This window comes from Halichoerus grypus, chromosome 7, assembly GCF_964656455.1.
Source record: "Halichoerus grypus chromosome 7, mHalGry1.hap1.1, whole genome shotgun sequence".
Taxonomy (NCBI): domain Eukaryota; kingdom Metazoa; phylum Chordata; class Mammalia; order Carnivora; family Phocidae; genus Halichoerus; species Halichoerus grypus.
The window spans coordinates 25,155,262-25,171,786 of NC_135718.1; the positions used below are offsets into that span (position 1 = coordinate 25,155,262).

The following is a 16,525-nucleotide window of genomic DNA, read 5'->3' on the forward strand; positions in this document are numbered from 1 at the left end:
ACGTCCAAGCTTCTAGGTGGTGCTTCTTCCCCAAATCTGCAGCATCACCATCCTCCCCACCCCATGAGAAAGCACCCACCCTAGAGGAGGGCTTGGAATTTTAATAGGGTCGTACCCTGAGAGTGAGCAGAAACTTTAGCCAAGTAGCCACAGGCTATTAAACTTGATCTTGCCGACCGGGTTTTAGGTTGGCGCAAAGACGCTTGTACTGAGCCAGATGTATTTGTAGTCTACCCTTGGCCATTGGGGATTTGCTTCTGGGGGTGGGGGGGATGGTCCCCAAGTGTTGCTGTTTGTGATCTCGTTGGTGCTTCAAACCCCATGGATTTTCAATCAGTAGACCCACCAGTCAGTCATCATTTCAGTGTGCCCTGAGGACTAGCGGGGCTGGGGGAGACGTTTGCTGCCCTTGCTGCTGGGAAGGACATACTCAGTCATGTTAAATCGGCAGGGACACAGCATGTGTCCAGTGCTGGGTTGTTCTGAGCCAACAATTAGCAAATTAAGGCAGATATAATAACTGGCTAATTGTGGAAATCAGACTAGGAGCACCACAAGAGATGGACACAAGCTTGCTAGGCTAGTGGACCCAGGTCAGATGTTGGATTCTGGGCCTTTCTCTCTGGGTGCAGTCAAGATGAGTCTTTGACACCATGGCCTTCACTGCTTACTGTGGGACTCGGTGGGCCCAGCAGGGAGGAAAGGGGGCACTGGCCCAGCCTTTGGTTTAGCCACTTGGCATGGGGGTGCAGCAGCCTTGGGTCTTCTGCCTTGCCAGGTAGTTTGGACCTCAAGGATCAGTCTGGCCTGATTTGGAACTTATGTTCCACTTCTCCCCTCTCTGGGGTAGGACATAGTACGTGGGACCCTTTGAATGTAAGGTTAGAACTGATTGGTACCTTAGATGGGCTGGTGTCATCTTCACGGAAAACTTGGCATGATGAACTGCTCCTGCCGGAAGCCAGAGCAACGATCATGTCCCCAGATGTAAACTCCCCTTTACTGGCTGTGTTCATTCAGACTTCTTCGGTCCCAAATGCTAAGCATCCCTCCATCTAGAAGATTTGGGGGAGTTGAAGAGCTGGGTCCTGAGGAGGTATTGTGACCTCAAGGGCCCTAAAAAGCAGTGACAGCTCCCCCCCCCCCCCAGGGGCACCATGGCCTTCACTGCTTACTGTGGGACTGGTAAGGTGCTGTGTCCTGACCAGAAGCACTGTGCATGCATTAGAATAAGGCACCCCTTTCTCTGTGTGCCTGCAGCTTCCAGCCAAAGTGCACAGTTTGAGGTGCAGGGTATAGGTGAGATTTCAGCCCCTACTTGCCCCTTGGCTGTCTTTGGGCAGTGAACAACTTGTACTACTGTATGCAACAGCCCTAGTCCTAGCCACCTGATGGACTATGGTGTGAGCAGGTGAAGGAAGATTGTCATGGAGTTTCCATTTGGCCTGGGGCCAGGGGTAGCTGGTAGGGGTCCAGAGAAAATAAGACCTTCCTTAGTAAACCGAACCACAGTGCCATGAGGATATACGGTTTCTTCCACAGTTCCTAACTCCTTGCCTCTAACGTTACTTTTTGTCAGCACAGGGAGCAATAGGTATTTACTGGCCCTTTCTAATTAAACATGGGGCAGGTCCTAGGCCTCCTAAGAATGGTTGGGCCATATCTTTGGGTCATTCTTTGGTTGCGGCCCAGGTCCGATCGTGAAGGTCCCTCCACAGGAACTGGGCTGGGCTTCATTCTCAGTGCTCTGGAGTTAAGCCGTGGGTCTGATTTGCATTATGGCTGTTTTCTTGTTGAAAGGAGCAAGACTTGGAAGTATTGGAAGCTTCAGACATTTCTGGGCCTGATGAGCTGAGCGGATGGAAGGTGGTCCTGAGTGGGTGGGCTGGTCGGACCAAAGCATCGTGCTGGGTGTCTGCTGAGAGTCTCCACAGTTGTGTCTGTGGTGGAGACCCCTCTGTAGAGGATAAGCAGGGCAGGTGGACATGAGACTCTGGAGTTGCCTCCCCAGGAGAAACTGGACACAGTTGCTGGTCAATGGCGAGGTCTCCTAGATGCCTGCCATCTGCCCGAAATGGCCAGAAACGGGGGAAATAGAATCCCTGGGTTTTTAAAATCCAGAGTAAGGGAAACTCCACCCGGGAAACACAACCCCAAGTAAAGTGTGTGGAAGCAGGATGTTTTAACTGCAAACCTTTCTTGAGAACCAGCTGCGGGGTAATGTTATCTTGGCCGCTCCTACAGCCAGAGGAGAATTTATCTGGGCCCCTGACGCAGGCCCTGGAAACAGAGCTGGCTTTCTCAGATGACCTCTGCCCTGTCCCCCTTCCCCTCCACCTGCTCTTTCTCGGGGGGTTATCGCTAGCATTTCCAATGCTGGCAGGGCCAGCTCCGAGAGGCTTGAGAATCTAATGTGGGTGGGGGGTTGTATGGGTTGGGCTGGAATTTTGCATATCCATTGCTCATCTGGAACGCTAATCTAGGATATTCAAGGTTTGGAGGAAAGCAGACGAGCACTTGAAAGAGGCTGCCCAGATGAAAGAAAGGGGTCTGGAGACTGTCCTCGGACCTCTGGGCTTCTGTTTCCAGGGAGGTCTCTGATCATTTCCTCAACTCAGGATTTAGACGGTTTGTCCAGGAGGGAGGCTGGGGGGCCTCTGGTAAATCCTAAAGGTTTGGGAGAACCTGGGGTGAGGATTCATTTCCACACTGCCGCACCAGAGTCACTTCATGCTCACTTCATGTGCAAGCCTTTGCCCAAAAAGGAAAGAAATGAGTTTTGAGGGGAAGCACGCCGTGTTGCAGCCTGGTGGCTGTGGCCCGCAAGGGTCACTGGGCAACTTCTGCCACCCTACCCTCTGGCTTTTCTCCAGAGGTTGTCTTCAGTGTGGGTTCAGGTCAAGGGTTAGACAGAGATGGTTCTCTGTGAAGGGAAAGGACTTTTGCAGGGGGCGTGGTGGGGGGTGCTCTGGTTGTGTGCTGGTTAGCCCTAGCCTGGAATTGGGAGGTCTGGGCTCCTGTCTCAGCTCTGGCTCTAATGGGGTGAGCACACCTGCCATGGCAACCAGCATAGGGGGCAGGCCCGCCAGCCCCCAGTCTTGTGCCTATTGAATAGAGGAGGAGCCTGAGGGTCTGAGAGGCTGGACTGAGGTCTCACAGCCAATAGGGACGATCCTGAGAGTGAAACCCAGGTGTGACTGACTCCACAGTGTGTGCCTCTTTCTTGGCAAATCACCATCCTGGGTCTGAGTTTCCTCTGCAGACGGAGAGACCTCCCAGCCGCCGGAGGCTGGGAGCCTATAATTAATTCTCCCTGGGAGGTGAAGGGAAGCCCCTAATTACTGAAGAGGATGGAGCATGGGTCATGTTAAGCCCCAGTTAAGCCCTTCCTCCGGGCCCCGCTTGGTTGGCCAGGGAGAAAGGCTGCTGTCTAATGGCCTGCATGCTGTCTCCTGGGAGGGCACTGCCGCTTGGGGCCTCCTTATAGTGTGTCTGCCCAGGCAGAGGTCAGGAAGGGAGCACCTGGCCATGTACAGCATCTGCTATCTGCCCGGGACCTGCGGGAAGGGGAGGTGCAGGTGGGAGGGGAGATGTAGCCGGCAGGATTTGGGGGTCCAGCACCCAGGAGTCAGCAGGGGGGATGGGATGGGTTATAACCCCGGTGAAAACCCCAGAGCATCCGGCCACAGTCAGTGAAGCCAGTTGTGTGTGAGGGTTTCCTCTGCATTTCTCTGGTTTTGTAGCATTCCTGACCACTGACTTCTGTCTGGGCCCTGAGTTCTGCCTCTTCTTGCTCTCAGAATTGACATGACGCCCCCATGTCCCTCTAGGTCCATCCCCTATGCAAGGGGCACACAGACTTTTCAGGCCACCCAGAGATTTATTAAGAAAGGTGTCTTTCAGTCCTGATTAAGTAGTTCAATTTAAATATCCATACTCTTAAATTTACATATAGGAAGGTAGTCCAGTGTGGTTAAGAACATGGTGATTGGACTCGGCTGGACCTGGGTTCAAGTCCTTTGCTCTGTATTTTACTAGCTGTGTGACCTCCGGCACGTTATTTAGCTTCTCTGAACCTCGGCTTCCTCCTGTAGAGAATGGAGATAGCAGTGGTAGCTATGTCATAGATTGAATGAGCTAATGCGTGCGAGTGCTTTACGCTGTGCTGGCCTGAAGTGGCCGTTACCTGGATGGTTCCTACCATTAATTGTATGAGGTATTTGTTTATATATGATCTCAAGCAAAGCACACCCCTATCTATTATAATCATAGTCAATGGTTTATTTTGGGTTTGTGAAGATAGGGATGGCCTTTCCCTTTATGTTCTTTCTTATCAGGGTCACATAAAACATGTCATCAATACCCCATGTCAGGGTGGCAACCTTCGCTGTCTGCTTTGCTTTATGGCCCTCTCCTCGGTTTCCGGTCACAGAGAACACTGCCCTGAGCCAGGCGACCTCTCTGAGGGGGCTTGGGGGGTGGGGGGGTGGAGAAGGGACGGAGGAGTCAGAGCTCGTTTGCGTAGAGGTTAATTGAGTAGCCAAACATGAAGCCCCATATCCCTGGGTGCAGAGCCCTTGCTGTGGACTGAACGTTTGTGTTCCCCCAAATTCGTATGTTGGAGCCCTAATCCTTGAGGCGGGGCCTTTGGGAGGTGATTAGGTTTAGATGAGGCCATGAGTGGTGGGATGAGTGCCCTTAGAAGACGAGGAAGAGACTAGAGCCCCCTCTCTCCACCACATAAGGATGCAGCAACGGGGCGACCATCTGCAAGTCAGGAAGTGGGTCTCACTGGAAAGCTTGATCTTGGTCTTCCAGCCTCCAGAACTGTGAGAAATAAATGTCTGCTGTTTAAGCCACCGAGTCAGTGGTATTTTGTCATAGCAGCTCGAACAGACTAAGACAGCCCTGCTCCAGGCATCCGGTGAGTTCAGCTATCCTGAGGCCAAGGGATCTAAATGTTCCTCCTCTTTGCTCACATTCCTTCCTTCTCACAGTGGCTGAGACCCCTGGCTTCGCTGGCCATTTTCTTCTCACAGGTGGAGTCCCCCCAGACCTACTGAATCTGAATCACTAGGCAAGTGCCTGGAATCTGAGCGTTTATGAAGCCGGCCAGGAGATTCTGATGCACACCCTGGCGAAGGGAACCACAGCTGTGGGCATAGCCACTCGGTCTCTTGGGAGGGAGGAAGCAAGGCAGGGGTCTCACTGTGTCTCAGTGCTGTCCCTTAACCCCAGAGAGGTCACAGCAGGCACCAGAGGGGAAGTTCAGCAGAATAGCCCTGAGGGGGTTGAGGGGACCCCTCCCTCTCACTGAGCTCTCCCCCAGGAGGGTGTGCCTTTGGTGTGTGTTCAGGTGAAAGGGACAGCAGTGGTGGTGACAGTAGGCCAGATTGTGTGGCAAGGGACTTTCTCCTTCTCCAGCCAGCAGGCCTGCCCACCTCCCGGGCCAGGGAGCCTTCCAGATTGGCTGGAGGCAGCAGCCTTGGAGAGCCTGAGCCCCGGGAAGTGGGGTGACATTGGGAATGGGGTCCAGGAAATGCCTTCATTTCAGACAAGTTTACAAATCTTACATGTGCTCACTTCTGTCCTGCAAATCTGCCTCTCATCCAGAGGGTCTGTTTGATTGTTCATTGCAGCAAAACGCTTTCTGAATTCCCACTCCACTCTGTGCCCAGCCCTGAGCTAAGACGTAGCGATACTGGGATGAATTGCACATCTCTGAAATGCTTATGGTCACCTGAAGTGCTTTTCGGAGTGGGTTCTGAGGATCAACTACAGCAGAAGTGGTTTGTTAAAAAGGATAGATGCCCAATTTTAACAGGTGGTGGGAGAGGGCAGGGGGTGTATGGGAACTCTCTGTACTTTCTGCTCAATTTTGCTGTGAACCTAAAACTGCTATATAAAAATAAAGCCTTTAAGGGGCGCCTGGGTGGCCCAGTCAGTTAAGCATCTGCCTTCAGCTCAGGTCATGATCTTGGGGTCCTGGGATTGGGCCCTGCGTTGGGCTCCCTGCTCAGTGAGGAGTCTGCTTGTACCTCTGCCCCTCTCCCCTGCTCATGCTCTCTCTCTCTCTCTCAAATAAATAAAATCTTTTTTAAAAAAATAAAGCCTTTAAAAAACAAAATAAAATAAAATGCAGGGGCACCTGGGTGGCTCAGTCATTAAGCGTCTGCCTTTGGCTCAGGGCATGATCCCAGGGTCCTGGGATCGAGCCCCGCATCAGGCTCCCTGCTCGGCGGAAAGCCTGCTTCTCCCTCTCCCACTCCCCCTGCTTGTGTTCCCTCTCTCTCTGTGTGTCTCTCTCTGTCAAATAAATAAATAAAATCTTAAAAATAAATAAATAAATAAAATGTAGATGCTTGAGCCCTGAAACCCCAGATCTACTTATGTAGAATTTCGGAGAGTGGGGCCCCAGCATCTGCAACTTGGGAAGACCTCCTGTAGAATCTCATTCACTGTAAAGTTTGAGAGCCAGTGGAAATTTTTGACAACCCCAATGTATGTTCGTTGTATAAAATACATATAAATGAAAACCACTTGTAATCCTAATCTAAGATAATCATCCTTAGCAATTTATTGAATATCCTTCTAGGTGTGTGTGTGTATTTAAATAAATGTGTGTAGCATCTGGGTGGTACCTGACACACTGTGCTGGGTCCTGGGGACAGAGGTAGGAATGGTCCTGGCCACGGGGCACCCCCAGTCATGGTAAATGGTGTCTGGTACAGCTTGAAGCTCGACCTTCGTCACCCACTCATTTGCTCTTACTTTTTCTGCACAGGTGTACATCATCAATGTGACCTGGTCCGACTCCACGTCCCAGACCATCTACCGGAGGTACAGCAAGTTCTTTGACCTGCAGGTAAGTTGGTCTGAGTTCAGATGGTACCCAGTTTCACCTGCAGTGGCCTGAGTCTCCGGTGGGCTGGCCGCTCTCGTGTCCTCATTCATCTGGAGAACCCTTGTCAGAGCACTTGGGGTCTGCGTCTCGGTCAGAGCAGAGGGACAAATGAGGAAACCTCGCCTGGCTAGCTGGGTCTTGAATATCGCATGCAGACACCGGGCTTTGTTGGCTTCCTCTGATGGTCTTAACAGTCCGAGCTTTGTCACCGTCCTTTGCCTGGGGGGTAGGAAACCAGGGTGGAGAGGCAGGAGGATGGCCGTGGGTGCTGTGTGCATGAGCAGACATGTATCTGTAAACATCCAGGGTGAGACACAAGCCACTACGTCATTGCAGACAAAGAAAAGCAAACACACCGGAGAGACAGAAACAGAAAATAAGCAGTTTCTTGAACTACAGACACAAACGGGGCATACCACTGTGTCTGTCTGGTCTCTCACCGCCCTGTTTGTACGCGCGCATGTGTGTGCGACTCTCTAATATACACAGGCATGTTCACACAGCTCCTCCTGCAGACGCCTCCCTTGACTCCAGCTAACTCGGTTAGACCTTTCTGGGTTACAAGGGATGGTTTTACCCTCCTACTGGCTCAGACAAATAGGAGACGTGGTTGGAAGGAGATACCAGGGAAGATATGCAGTTGACCAGAGGGTGAAAAGGAGAGTGAAACAGTGGGCTCCAGGAACATCAGAAGCCACAACTGCTCTCTCTCTGCGTCTGCTTTCTGCTTCTCTCTGGGCACTGTCCTCAAATTCCCAAGGAGCGTGGCTGTCAACAGCTCCCAAATTTCATACCTGTTGGCTCCCAACACCAGAGAGATCGATTGACTCTCCTAGTTTCAAGTTGAAAAATCCCAGGTAAGACTCGGATTGGCCTGATTTGGGTCAGGTGCCCTCTCTGGACCAATCAGTGTGGCCCCGGGTAGAGGGTCACAGACACGACCAGCAGGGGGCCTAGGCCTCTTTATCCGAGTCAGGCACCAGAGAAGGCAGAATCACCATGAGTTGGACAGAAACCCTTCCTACATCAGGAAGGGGAAACAGAAGTTCTAGATTCTTCCTTAGGGCTATAAGCCTGGTGTTGGCCAATAAAAATACAAAGAAGAGACATGCGCTCCTGGCCCTCACAACCAAGGTCCAGTCCTTCATTTGTAGGCTTTTGGTGGTGAGTCATCTTGGAGAGGCCAGGCCTGCATGTTGCCCCTAAGTACCTGACTTTATCCCATTGTCCTTATCACTCTATTTATGAGATGAGCCAAAGATGAGCCAGCTTCCTGTATTCCAGTAAATCCTGTCTTAATCCAACAATGTGGGGTGGAAAGCCACTCCTTACCTTCCTGCCTCTTCCTCTCCTCACCTCCCCCATTCCTGTCCAATCTCCTTGGGTCCTTCTGGTATAAGCTGGTGGGATTTGCTGATACCCCATCAATGGGTGTAGTGTGCTGGACAGGAAATGATAAGTTGGTTGGGGAGAGGAAACCCTGAAAGGACTCATTGATGAGCCAGAGAGGGTCTGTGAGCCAGCGGAAACTCTCAAATCAGAGCTTTTCTTCCCCCCCTTCTGTTCTGGTCCCTCCCCCCCCTCCTTAGTTACAGAACCTCACGAGAAAGGAATGCTGCTCCCCCCACTTCTTCCTTGCCTGGAGGGCTTATTTCCTGTGTGTTGGGACACACAGCATGGAGCATCTTGTGCGATGTGCTGGCTCTCGCCATGAGCATGGCCAGGCCTGTCTACATGGGTCATCGCCACCCTGTAGATGCAGTTTGGAAAGGGGTTGGGATGGTTCTTTGGAATTTAACCTTTGCGCCAAGCATAGCATCTTTGTGAACCCATTTTACAGAACTCATGACATGATGACTTTCAGTGGCGTTCACGTTGGAAAGCCTTTCTTACTCATCGGGGTCGCTGATTTTAATATGGTGGCTCCTATAGAGGAAGAACGAATGGCATTGCTAACTCTGTCTCTGGTCCTGGTGCCCTCACAACTGGCCTTTCTGAGCAGCTGTGTGAGAGAGTGGCTTAGAGCTTAGGCACTGGGGACGCACTGTGGCTCTGTCACACTGTGTAACTCTGGAAACAGGTCTTAACTTCTCTAGGTTCTGTTTTCCCATCTGTGGAATGAAGATTTGAGTAGTACCCACACAGGAGGGTTGTCGTGAGGTTTACATGAGCAAATCTATGCGAGATCCTTGGTAATGGACAATCTCGTGCACACACCAGGGCATCCGGCCCTGAGGGGGCGGCAGGTCGGGGGAGGCAGGAGCGGAAGGACTGGTGCTTGGAGGAGAGATAGTGTCTTTTTGATGTGACCTGTGGCATGAATGAGTCCTCTGGTGAAGCATGGGGGAGCTAGCTCATTAATGGCACTGGGGAAGAGAACGCACAGATAAGCCGGTAACTGTGCATTCTACACTTATCTGAAGCCTTAGAACTTTACAGAGCTGGTCACTCATCTCCCTATTCCCCTCTCTCCCCCATGCCACCCACGCTTCTTACTAACTGGCTACCTGCTCCCTTTGAGGCCCTGGAGCAGGGTCACCAGATAAAATAGGAGATGTCCAATTAATTTTGAATTTCACATAAATAATGATTATTATTATTTTCTACTATAAGTGTATCCCAAATATTGCATGGGATATACTTATACTAAAAATGTGATTCCTTGTTTATCTGAAATTCACGTTTTATGGTGTGTCCTATATTTTCACTTGCTAAATCTGACAGTCTTACCCTATCTGTGAGTGGTGAGGGTGGACGTATAAAGATGAATAAGCCAGGCTGGCTCAGGGTAAGAGTGGACTGGCCTCCAACATATGTGTGCTTCTGCAGGACAGAAGTCGCACAGCCTGAGGAATGCTACGTTGAGAAGGACAAGGTCCCTTCCTTTTAGAAGTCTAGTGGGGGAAGTAGATTTTTAAGCAATGAAGTCCACTGGAGATGAAATAGACACTAGATTGAGGGACAGGCAACATGCTGTGGAAGGAGAGGAAGGAAAGAGCATTCCTCTTGGGGGGGGGAACAAAAAGGATGCCTGTATGGTTCTGATTGGGACAGCAGCCTGGAGTGATACAGCCCCACACCCCCACGTCCGATTGGGGGTCTTTGGTTGTTTTTCTTTTGAGAATTATAGTTATCAGGGTAAAGGATGTCCCTAATTTGTTGGTTAATTTGTTTCTTCATTTATGCTTGCATGCCTGCCTCCTTCTATCCATTGGTCATTGTCTGTCCATCCATCCGTCCATCCACCCACCTACCCACCTTCAATCTATCCAATCTAAGTGCCTATCCTCTATGTACCAGGCACTATGTTAGTCTCTGGGGATTTATTGATAAGCAAAACCAGATCTGGTTACTGCTTAATTTATGGGACTTATCCCTTAGTGAAATAAGATGGGTTTTAGTTTTAAAAAATTGCATATATATGGGACTCCTGGGTGGCTCAGTTGGTTAGGCATCTGCCTTTGGCTCAGGTCATGATCCCAGGGTCCTGGGATTGAGTCCTGTATCAGGTCCTTGCTCAGTGGGGAGCCTGCTTCTCCCTCTCCCTTTGCCCCTTACCCCTGCTTGTGCTCTCTCTCTCTCTCTCTGACAAATAAATAAAATCTTAAAAAAATTATGTATATATAATTTTATACTATTTCAAATGCTACAAAGAAAACTACCATAGAGATACTGCAGAGAAACCTTATGCTCTGGGATCAAAGCAGGCTTCCCTGAAGAAGTAAGTGGTATCTGACAGATCAAGGAGTTATTTTCTCTCCTTTTTGAGATCAGGGATTCTTTTGTGCTTCTAAGGAAAGCGAAAGACTCTCTGCAGACAAAGGCATGAATGTATATATATAATTTTAATAACCTTTTTGGTCATTCATACTCCCCTGAAATCCTCCCAAGGGCACCAGGATAAGACCCTCTACTCTGCTCCAAACCTTCTTCTCTCCCCGTATCTTCAGCCTTCAGCCCCAGTGGTTCTGCGTCTTCCACACACAAGGGGCTGTGCGCTGAACACGGCCCCTCTTCCTGCCCACTGGGAAGCACGGCTCTGGAGCCCTCACGCCTGGGCTGGTCACTGTGCTAGCCGCTAGCCACATAGGGCTATTGACATTTACATTTAAATTAATTAGAAAATTTTAAAGATTCAATTCAATCAGGTTAAATTAATTTTTAAGAATGAAATTAATTGGCTTTCTTGGCCATACTTGCTGTGTTGTATGTGCTCAGTAGCCGCAATGTCTAGTGGCTACGTACTGAGCAAATGCAGAACGTTTGTATCATGACTGTGCTCTTTTAAACCATCTGGGGCACATAGCAGGCTTGATCTGGCGTTACGCCCGCCCCGGAGGGCACTGCCGCCCTCCCAGACCCTCCCCCCGTTGCCCTCTAAAATCTTTAGGGCCCGGGGAAGGAGGAAGGAGACCATGTTCCACCGTGATCTGCCCGATCAATAGAGCAATTCAATTCAACGGCTATTGCAAACACTTCTTCTGGAAACCAGGTCAGTTGCTAGAGAGGGCTTCGAAGGGCATTTCGGATGTTAAGTTGGGAACAGGGAGAAGAGAGGTTCTTGGTCTCCAAGTGGAAATTGATTTCTTCTAAAAATAATCCACCACTCAGCCTATCTGACCAGGAAAGGGACGTGTCCCGGAGGGAGCTGTCGGGGACAAGGCCTGATGGTGAGGCCCGCTTGGCCATAAGGGGCTTGGATTACTTGGAGGTGCAGTTAAGGGGAGAAGGAGGACGGTAAAGGGCCGCAGAGGCTCTTCACTTGCCTTCGCTGGCACTGGACCACCTTTTCAGCCTCTGTCCATGTCCTTGCACAACTCCTTCACTGTTAAGTAGCCCCACCACGGGGGCAGGACCGGAAGGCTCTCTGAAGGCCCGGCTCCACCGAAGGTTGTTTCACAATCTGACCTACAAGACGGCGGGCGGCCGTAATTGCTCTGCAAACAGAGGCTCGGGGCGGCTGTGGCCCTTTGGTCTGAACTCCGGCCAGTGAGTGCAGAGGGTCAATATTTGGCAAGAGCCAGGAGAGGCCCTTGGGCATCCCCCATGCTGCTTGCAAGATGGAGTTAAGGAGGTTGTTCAGGATTGCTCCTGTACTCTGAAGGATTTAACTTGTTTTGAAGAGCTTTAATCTCTCTTCCTTATTCATCTCCCTGGACTTTCCATCCACCTCCCCCACCCAGGGTCACACGCACTTTCTAGCTCTCCAGTAGCCAGCCTGACATGGATGAACAAGACTATAATCCCCGAATCACGCGTTACTGGCCTTGGGACGTGTGTGTGTGTGGGGGGGTGTGTCCTGAAGTCATTTGTGTGTGTGTGGGGGGGGGTGTGTCCTGAAGTCATTTGTAATGCGTTATGGGATCACTGCCTTTTTAGGAGGAGAAGAATTCTATTCTGGGCCCCTCGCTTTGCAGGTCAGCATCTGTGTTCATCTTTCTACTTATTAGATTTATAATTTGGTTTGGTTTTTGTTTCGTTCAGCTCCGTTTAGTGCAGTTCATAGCTTTGCTTTCGTTTGGTTTGATGTTCAGAGCATACCTCAACTGAGGTCGAACTAGGGGGGAGTCCGCATGTGCGCCAGGGACCAACGTGAGAACAGAAAAGGGGAGGGGAGAAGTATCTCTCCTGCAGGCTCTTTTAATCATCCAGGCAAGCTCTGTGTTGTTTGAAGTCGTTGACCCTAGAGTAAAGGAAAGGGGGGGGGGGCCAAAGCCTGGGGAGGGAACTTGCCAAGTTCTAAGAACAGTTTCGTTCCAAGGACTGTAGAGAGTTCCAGCACCTGGCATGGCAGTGCAGGCTCAGTAGCGTGGTGAGCTGTGGATCATGGTGATGGCTTACACACCCTGGACAGAGGAGAGCACTGGCCTTGACTGAGGTCAGTCCCTAGTCCCAGGAGGGCACGGAGAACTGCACGTTGTTTGCCGTGGCGACAGTGGGAAGCACCGTGACCATCCACAGAGGGTCGCTAAGTAAACGGTGGTATTCTCATTGCACTTTGTACAACAGTCAAAAACAAATGAGATTGATCTCAATTCCATGGATGGATCTCCCAAGAAATGTTAATGAATGACCACTGCAGATTTCAAACAATATAGTATTTATGCCAAAACAACAGCAAGACATATTTGTTGCAAGTACATATACAGCATAAGTATGTAAATATTTTTTAAAGAGAGGCGCCTGGGTGGCTCAGTCGTTAAGCATCTGCCTTCGGCTCAGGTCATGGTCCCAGGGTCCTGGGATCGAGCCCCGCATCCGTATCGGGCTCCCTGCTCAGCGGGAAGTCTGCTTCTCCCTCTCCCACTCCCCCTGCTTGCGTTCCCTCTCTCGCTGTCTCTCTCTCTCTCTCTGTCAAATAAATAACTAAAATCTTTAAAAATAAATAAAATAAATAAATACTTTTTAAAGATCCGGAAGGATGCACTTCCATTTGGTAATAAAGTTAACTCTGGAAGAGGGTGGGGGGACATCAGTGAGAAGAAGATGTTGGTCAAAGGGGAAACTCAGCCTTATTTGTGATGTTTTACTTTTTAAAAAAAGAATGTATTCAGTATTATTTACAATGTTAATATTTAATAATTAAAAAGATACCTATGGAAGGAGGTAGGAAAAGTGGGAGGTCTACATTTAATATGTCTCTCCTGGTCATTATAGTATAGTGGGACAGAAAACACACCGGTTTAAAAAAAAAGAAAAATCAACAAAAGAAAGAAAATGACACTAATTGTTAAAATCACATTACCTCATACTTCCTGAGCCATCTCTCTAAATCATTCCTATGGAATGGTAACTGGTGAGAACCCATTACAACCAACCCCAGGGACCTGTCCAAATTATCCTGTCAAACTGGAATCTTGTATTCGAATATCACTCAAAACACATGAACGCCTGTTCATCAGGGTAAGAAGCACTTGGGTGGTGGGACTGGTGTCGCGACGAAACACACTAAGAGCTGCATGGTCGTGGATGCAGGGGCTACGGGCAGGGACTCCACGGCCAGGGTGATTGGGGTCCAAGACCAGCTGCGGCCCTTACTAACTGCATATCACCTTTGGTGAGTTCTTTAACCTCTCTATACCTTGGTTTTCTCATCTGTATAATGGGGGTAATGAAAATACCTGCCTCATGGGATAATACTAAGAATGAAATTAGTCACGTAAAGAAAGCCCAGAGTCGTGAGTGGCATGGAGACTCCGGACAGGGAAGCTGAAAGCTCAGCAGGTGGGCCCACAGGAACATAACTGCAAGAGGAAATAGCTGGAGATGCCCTCCCCGTCTGCAGGCGGAGGTTTCTGGCTGTGCCCCACTGTCCCATGGCTCAGCCTGCCTCCACGCAGGAGGGTCAGGTGGCAGTGTTAAGGGCTTCCTAGATAAAGCTCTCCACCTCCAAAGAGCGATTGCCAACCTTACCAAAGCACTGTCCTCCCAGCAACACTATTAGGAAAACAAGTTATTGGTCGCTGTTTTTCCTTGCTCTTGGAAGGAGGCATCTTTCGGATTCCTGATGGAGCACAGGGGGATTCCAGGGGAGCCCTGTGGGGATTCCAGTGGTTCTTGGGAATTCCATGACTGGCTTCCCACCCCCCCTCCCCCCAGTTGGCTCCTGCTTTAACTACAGCCTTTCATCTTGCCCCTGTGGCCTGAGGGTGAACTCCAGCTTCCTCTCTCTCCTGATTTCTCCTCTGCCAGGCTCTGCTGTTGGTGGGGCTTGGGGTGGGGGGCTGCTGAGGGTATCTGTTCTCCAGGGAAGGTTGGGAGGGGAGGGCCTGGTGACATGTTACCTCGAGGCCAGCTCAGGATGGAATCCTGGGGTTCCTTGGTCCCCAGCTAGTGACCCCTTCTTGTGCAGTTTCCCCAACCCTGTGGTTTTAGGAATAACCCTGTACACAGGGGCCTTGCAGGTCCAGAATAGATGGAGAAAGGTGGACGGGGAGAGGTGGTGGACTTAGGGCAGAATGCGGAGGGGGACAGCCTCACACATCTGTGTATAAAGGGAAATAAAAGGAGGGAGCTTGGGCTCTGGTGGAGCCTGCCTTCGGGAGAACTTTCCAGCCGGGCAAAGCCTAAAGATACAAAGAGGGGAGAGGAGCTTCTCTGACTCTCTGCAGCGCAGACTTACGGGATACTCACCATGCTGCAGCTGCACTTGGGAAACTAATCTTTTCCTGTACAGATGAGTACTCCATCTGTGAGCACCTTTCTTGGTACCTGCATGCATCTGCATAGACGTGGTCTATAGGTGACCGAGGCACATGCCTCCCAGGGAGCTCATGGACACAGGTCGTCTCAGATGAGACCTTCACTTGTGACGGCACCATGCAGCCGGGAGCTGTCTCTGCCCTTTGCTGATCGTTCATCCTCTTCCTCTGCCGGCATGGGATCTTCACACAGTGGGGAAGCTCCTTTGTAGACATGGGGAAAACTGTAAGAAAAGCTGGAATGTCCTCTGGGTACTAAATCTTGGCATTGTTTCCTTGTCTGTAACTTTCTGGATGAAATCTTGTGAGTATGGATGGATGGGGAGAGTTCAGGCGGCTTCCTGCCCCCCTAGTAACTGTCCTGCAGAGCTGATGAAAATGTCTCTTTCAAGTAGAGAAGTCATCTGTGTGCAAATATCACAATACGAGAGGTACATGCTTGCCAACCAGTGTTCACCATGTCTGCTGGGGAGTCAGGGGTGGGATTGTGAGTTTTATAGCCAGAAGGCCCTTAGGGATCACCTACCAGGATGATACATATCTGGTGCTCATGCTGCTGCTTACCAGCCTCATGCCCACAGCAGACATCATTAATTGATCATGGCATGTTCCTATCCTTCGTCCAGGGCAGACATCACTCATCAATCATGAGCCCAGACGTGGTCCCAGAATCCTTCTAAAAAAACAAAACCAAATACCTTCAGGGAGAGACTACCTGTCAATTGGCAAAGTCACCTTGAGTGAAAATTCTTGGCTACCCTCTGATATAGTCCTTTTCCTTTATTTGACAGATGAGGAAGTGAGGCCCCAGCAGGGAAGTGACTTGTCCAAATTACAAGGCCATTAATTGACAGCAGGACTAGAACTCAGGCACCCTAGCCTCTGGTTCATACGAGTCTGGAGTTCTGGCCTCCCATCCAGAAGGCCTCTTCTGGTTTTTGGCCGAGGAGGGCAGGAACGCCATGTTGCATCACCGAGTAAAGCTCCTGGTGGGAGAGGAGTCATCCACCCTCCCCGGGAGAAGATACCCTTGCAAAGGGCAGAAGACTTCTCTCGAGCTCCTGAGAGGTCAGACGGCAGATCCTTCACAGGATCGGCTGCTTCCTGGAGCTGAGCCCCCACGTCCTGCCCACCTCCGCCCATCTCTCTCAGTTAGTAAACCCCAGCTCCGCTTGCGGCAGCATCTGAGTCAGGCCACACGGCCTGCGTGACTGCTTGGAGCTGCGCGCCCTGTTTTCCCAGCACAGGTGTCATGTCAGGGTGTGTTCGGGTGGTGGCTCAGGGAGGCCCTGGAGTGCAGCCGCTGCCTGTCACCTCCTTCCTCCTCTGGCCTCAGACCCAATGGTCTGACCTGGGAAACTCAGCTCTGCCCCCGCCGGGCCCCCAGCTACCCACCTTCAGATAAGCAGCAGGAAAGTTG

General features: G+C 50.6%; 1 protein-coding gene across 4 annotated transcripts in view; it reads left to right on the top strand.

Annotated features, from left to right (window-relative positions):
- SH3PXD2A (SH3 and PX domains 2A) overlaps window positions 1-16,525 on the top strand; it is a 235,102-nt gene that overhangs the window by 45,768 nt on the left and 172,809 nt on the right. For all 4 annotated transcript variants that reach the window (XM_078077149.1, XM_078077151.1, XM_078077150.1 and 1 more), the window contains one exon: window positions 6,785-6,865. In XM_078077149.1, the coding sequence (XP_077933275.1) occupies window positions 6,785-6,865 (81 nt within the window). Of the gene's footprint in view, window positions 1-6,784; window positions 6,866-16,525 lie in introns of those variants that run through there.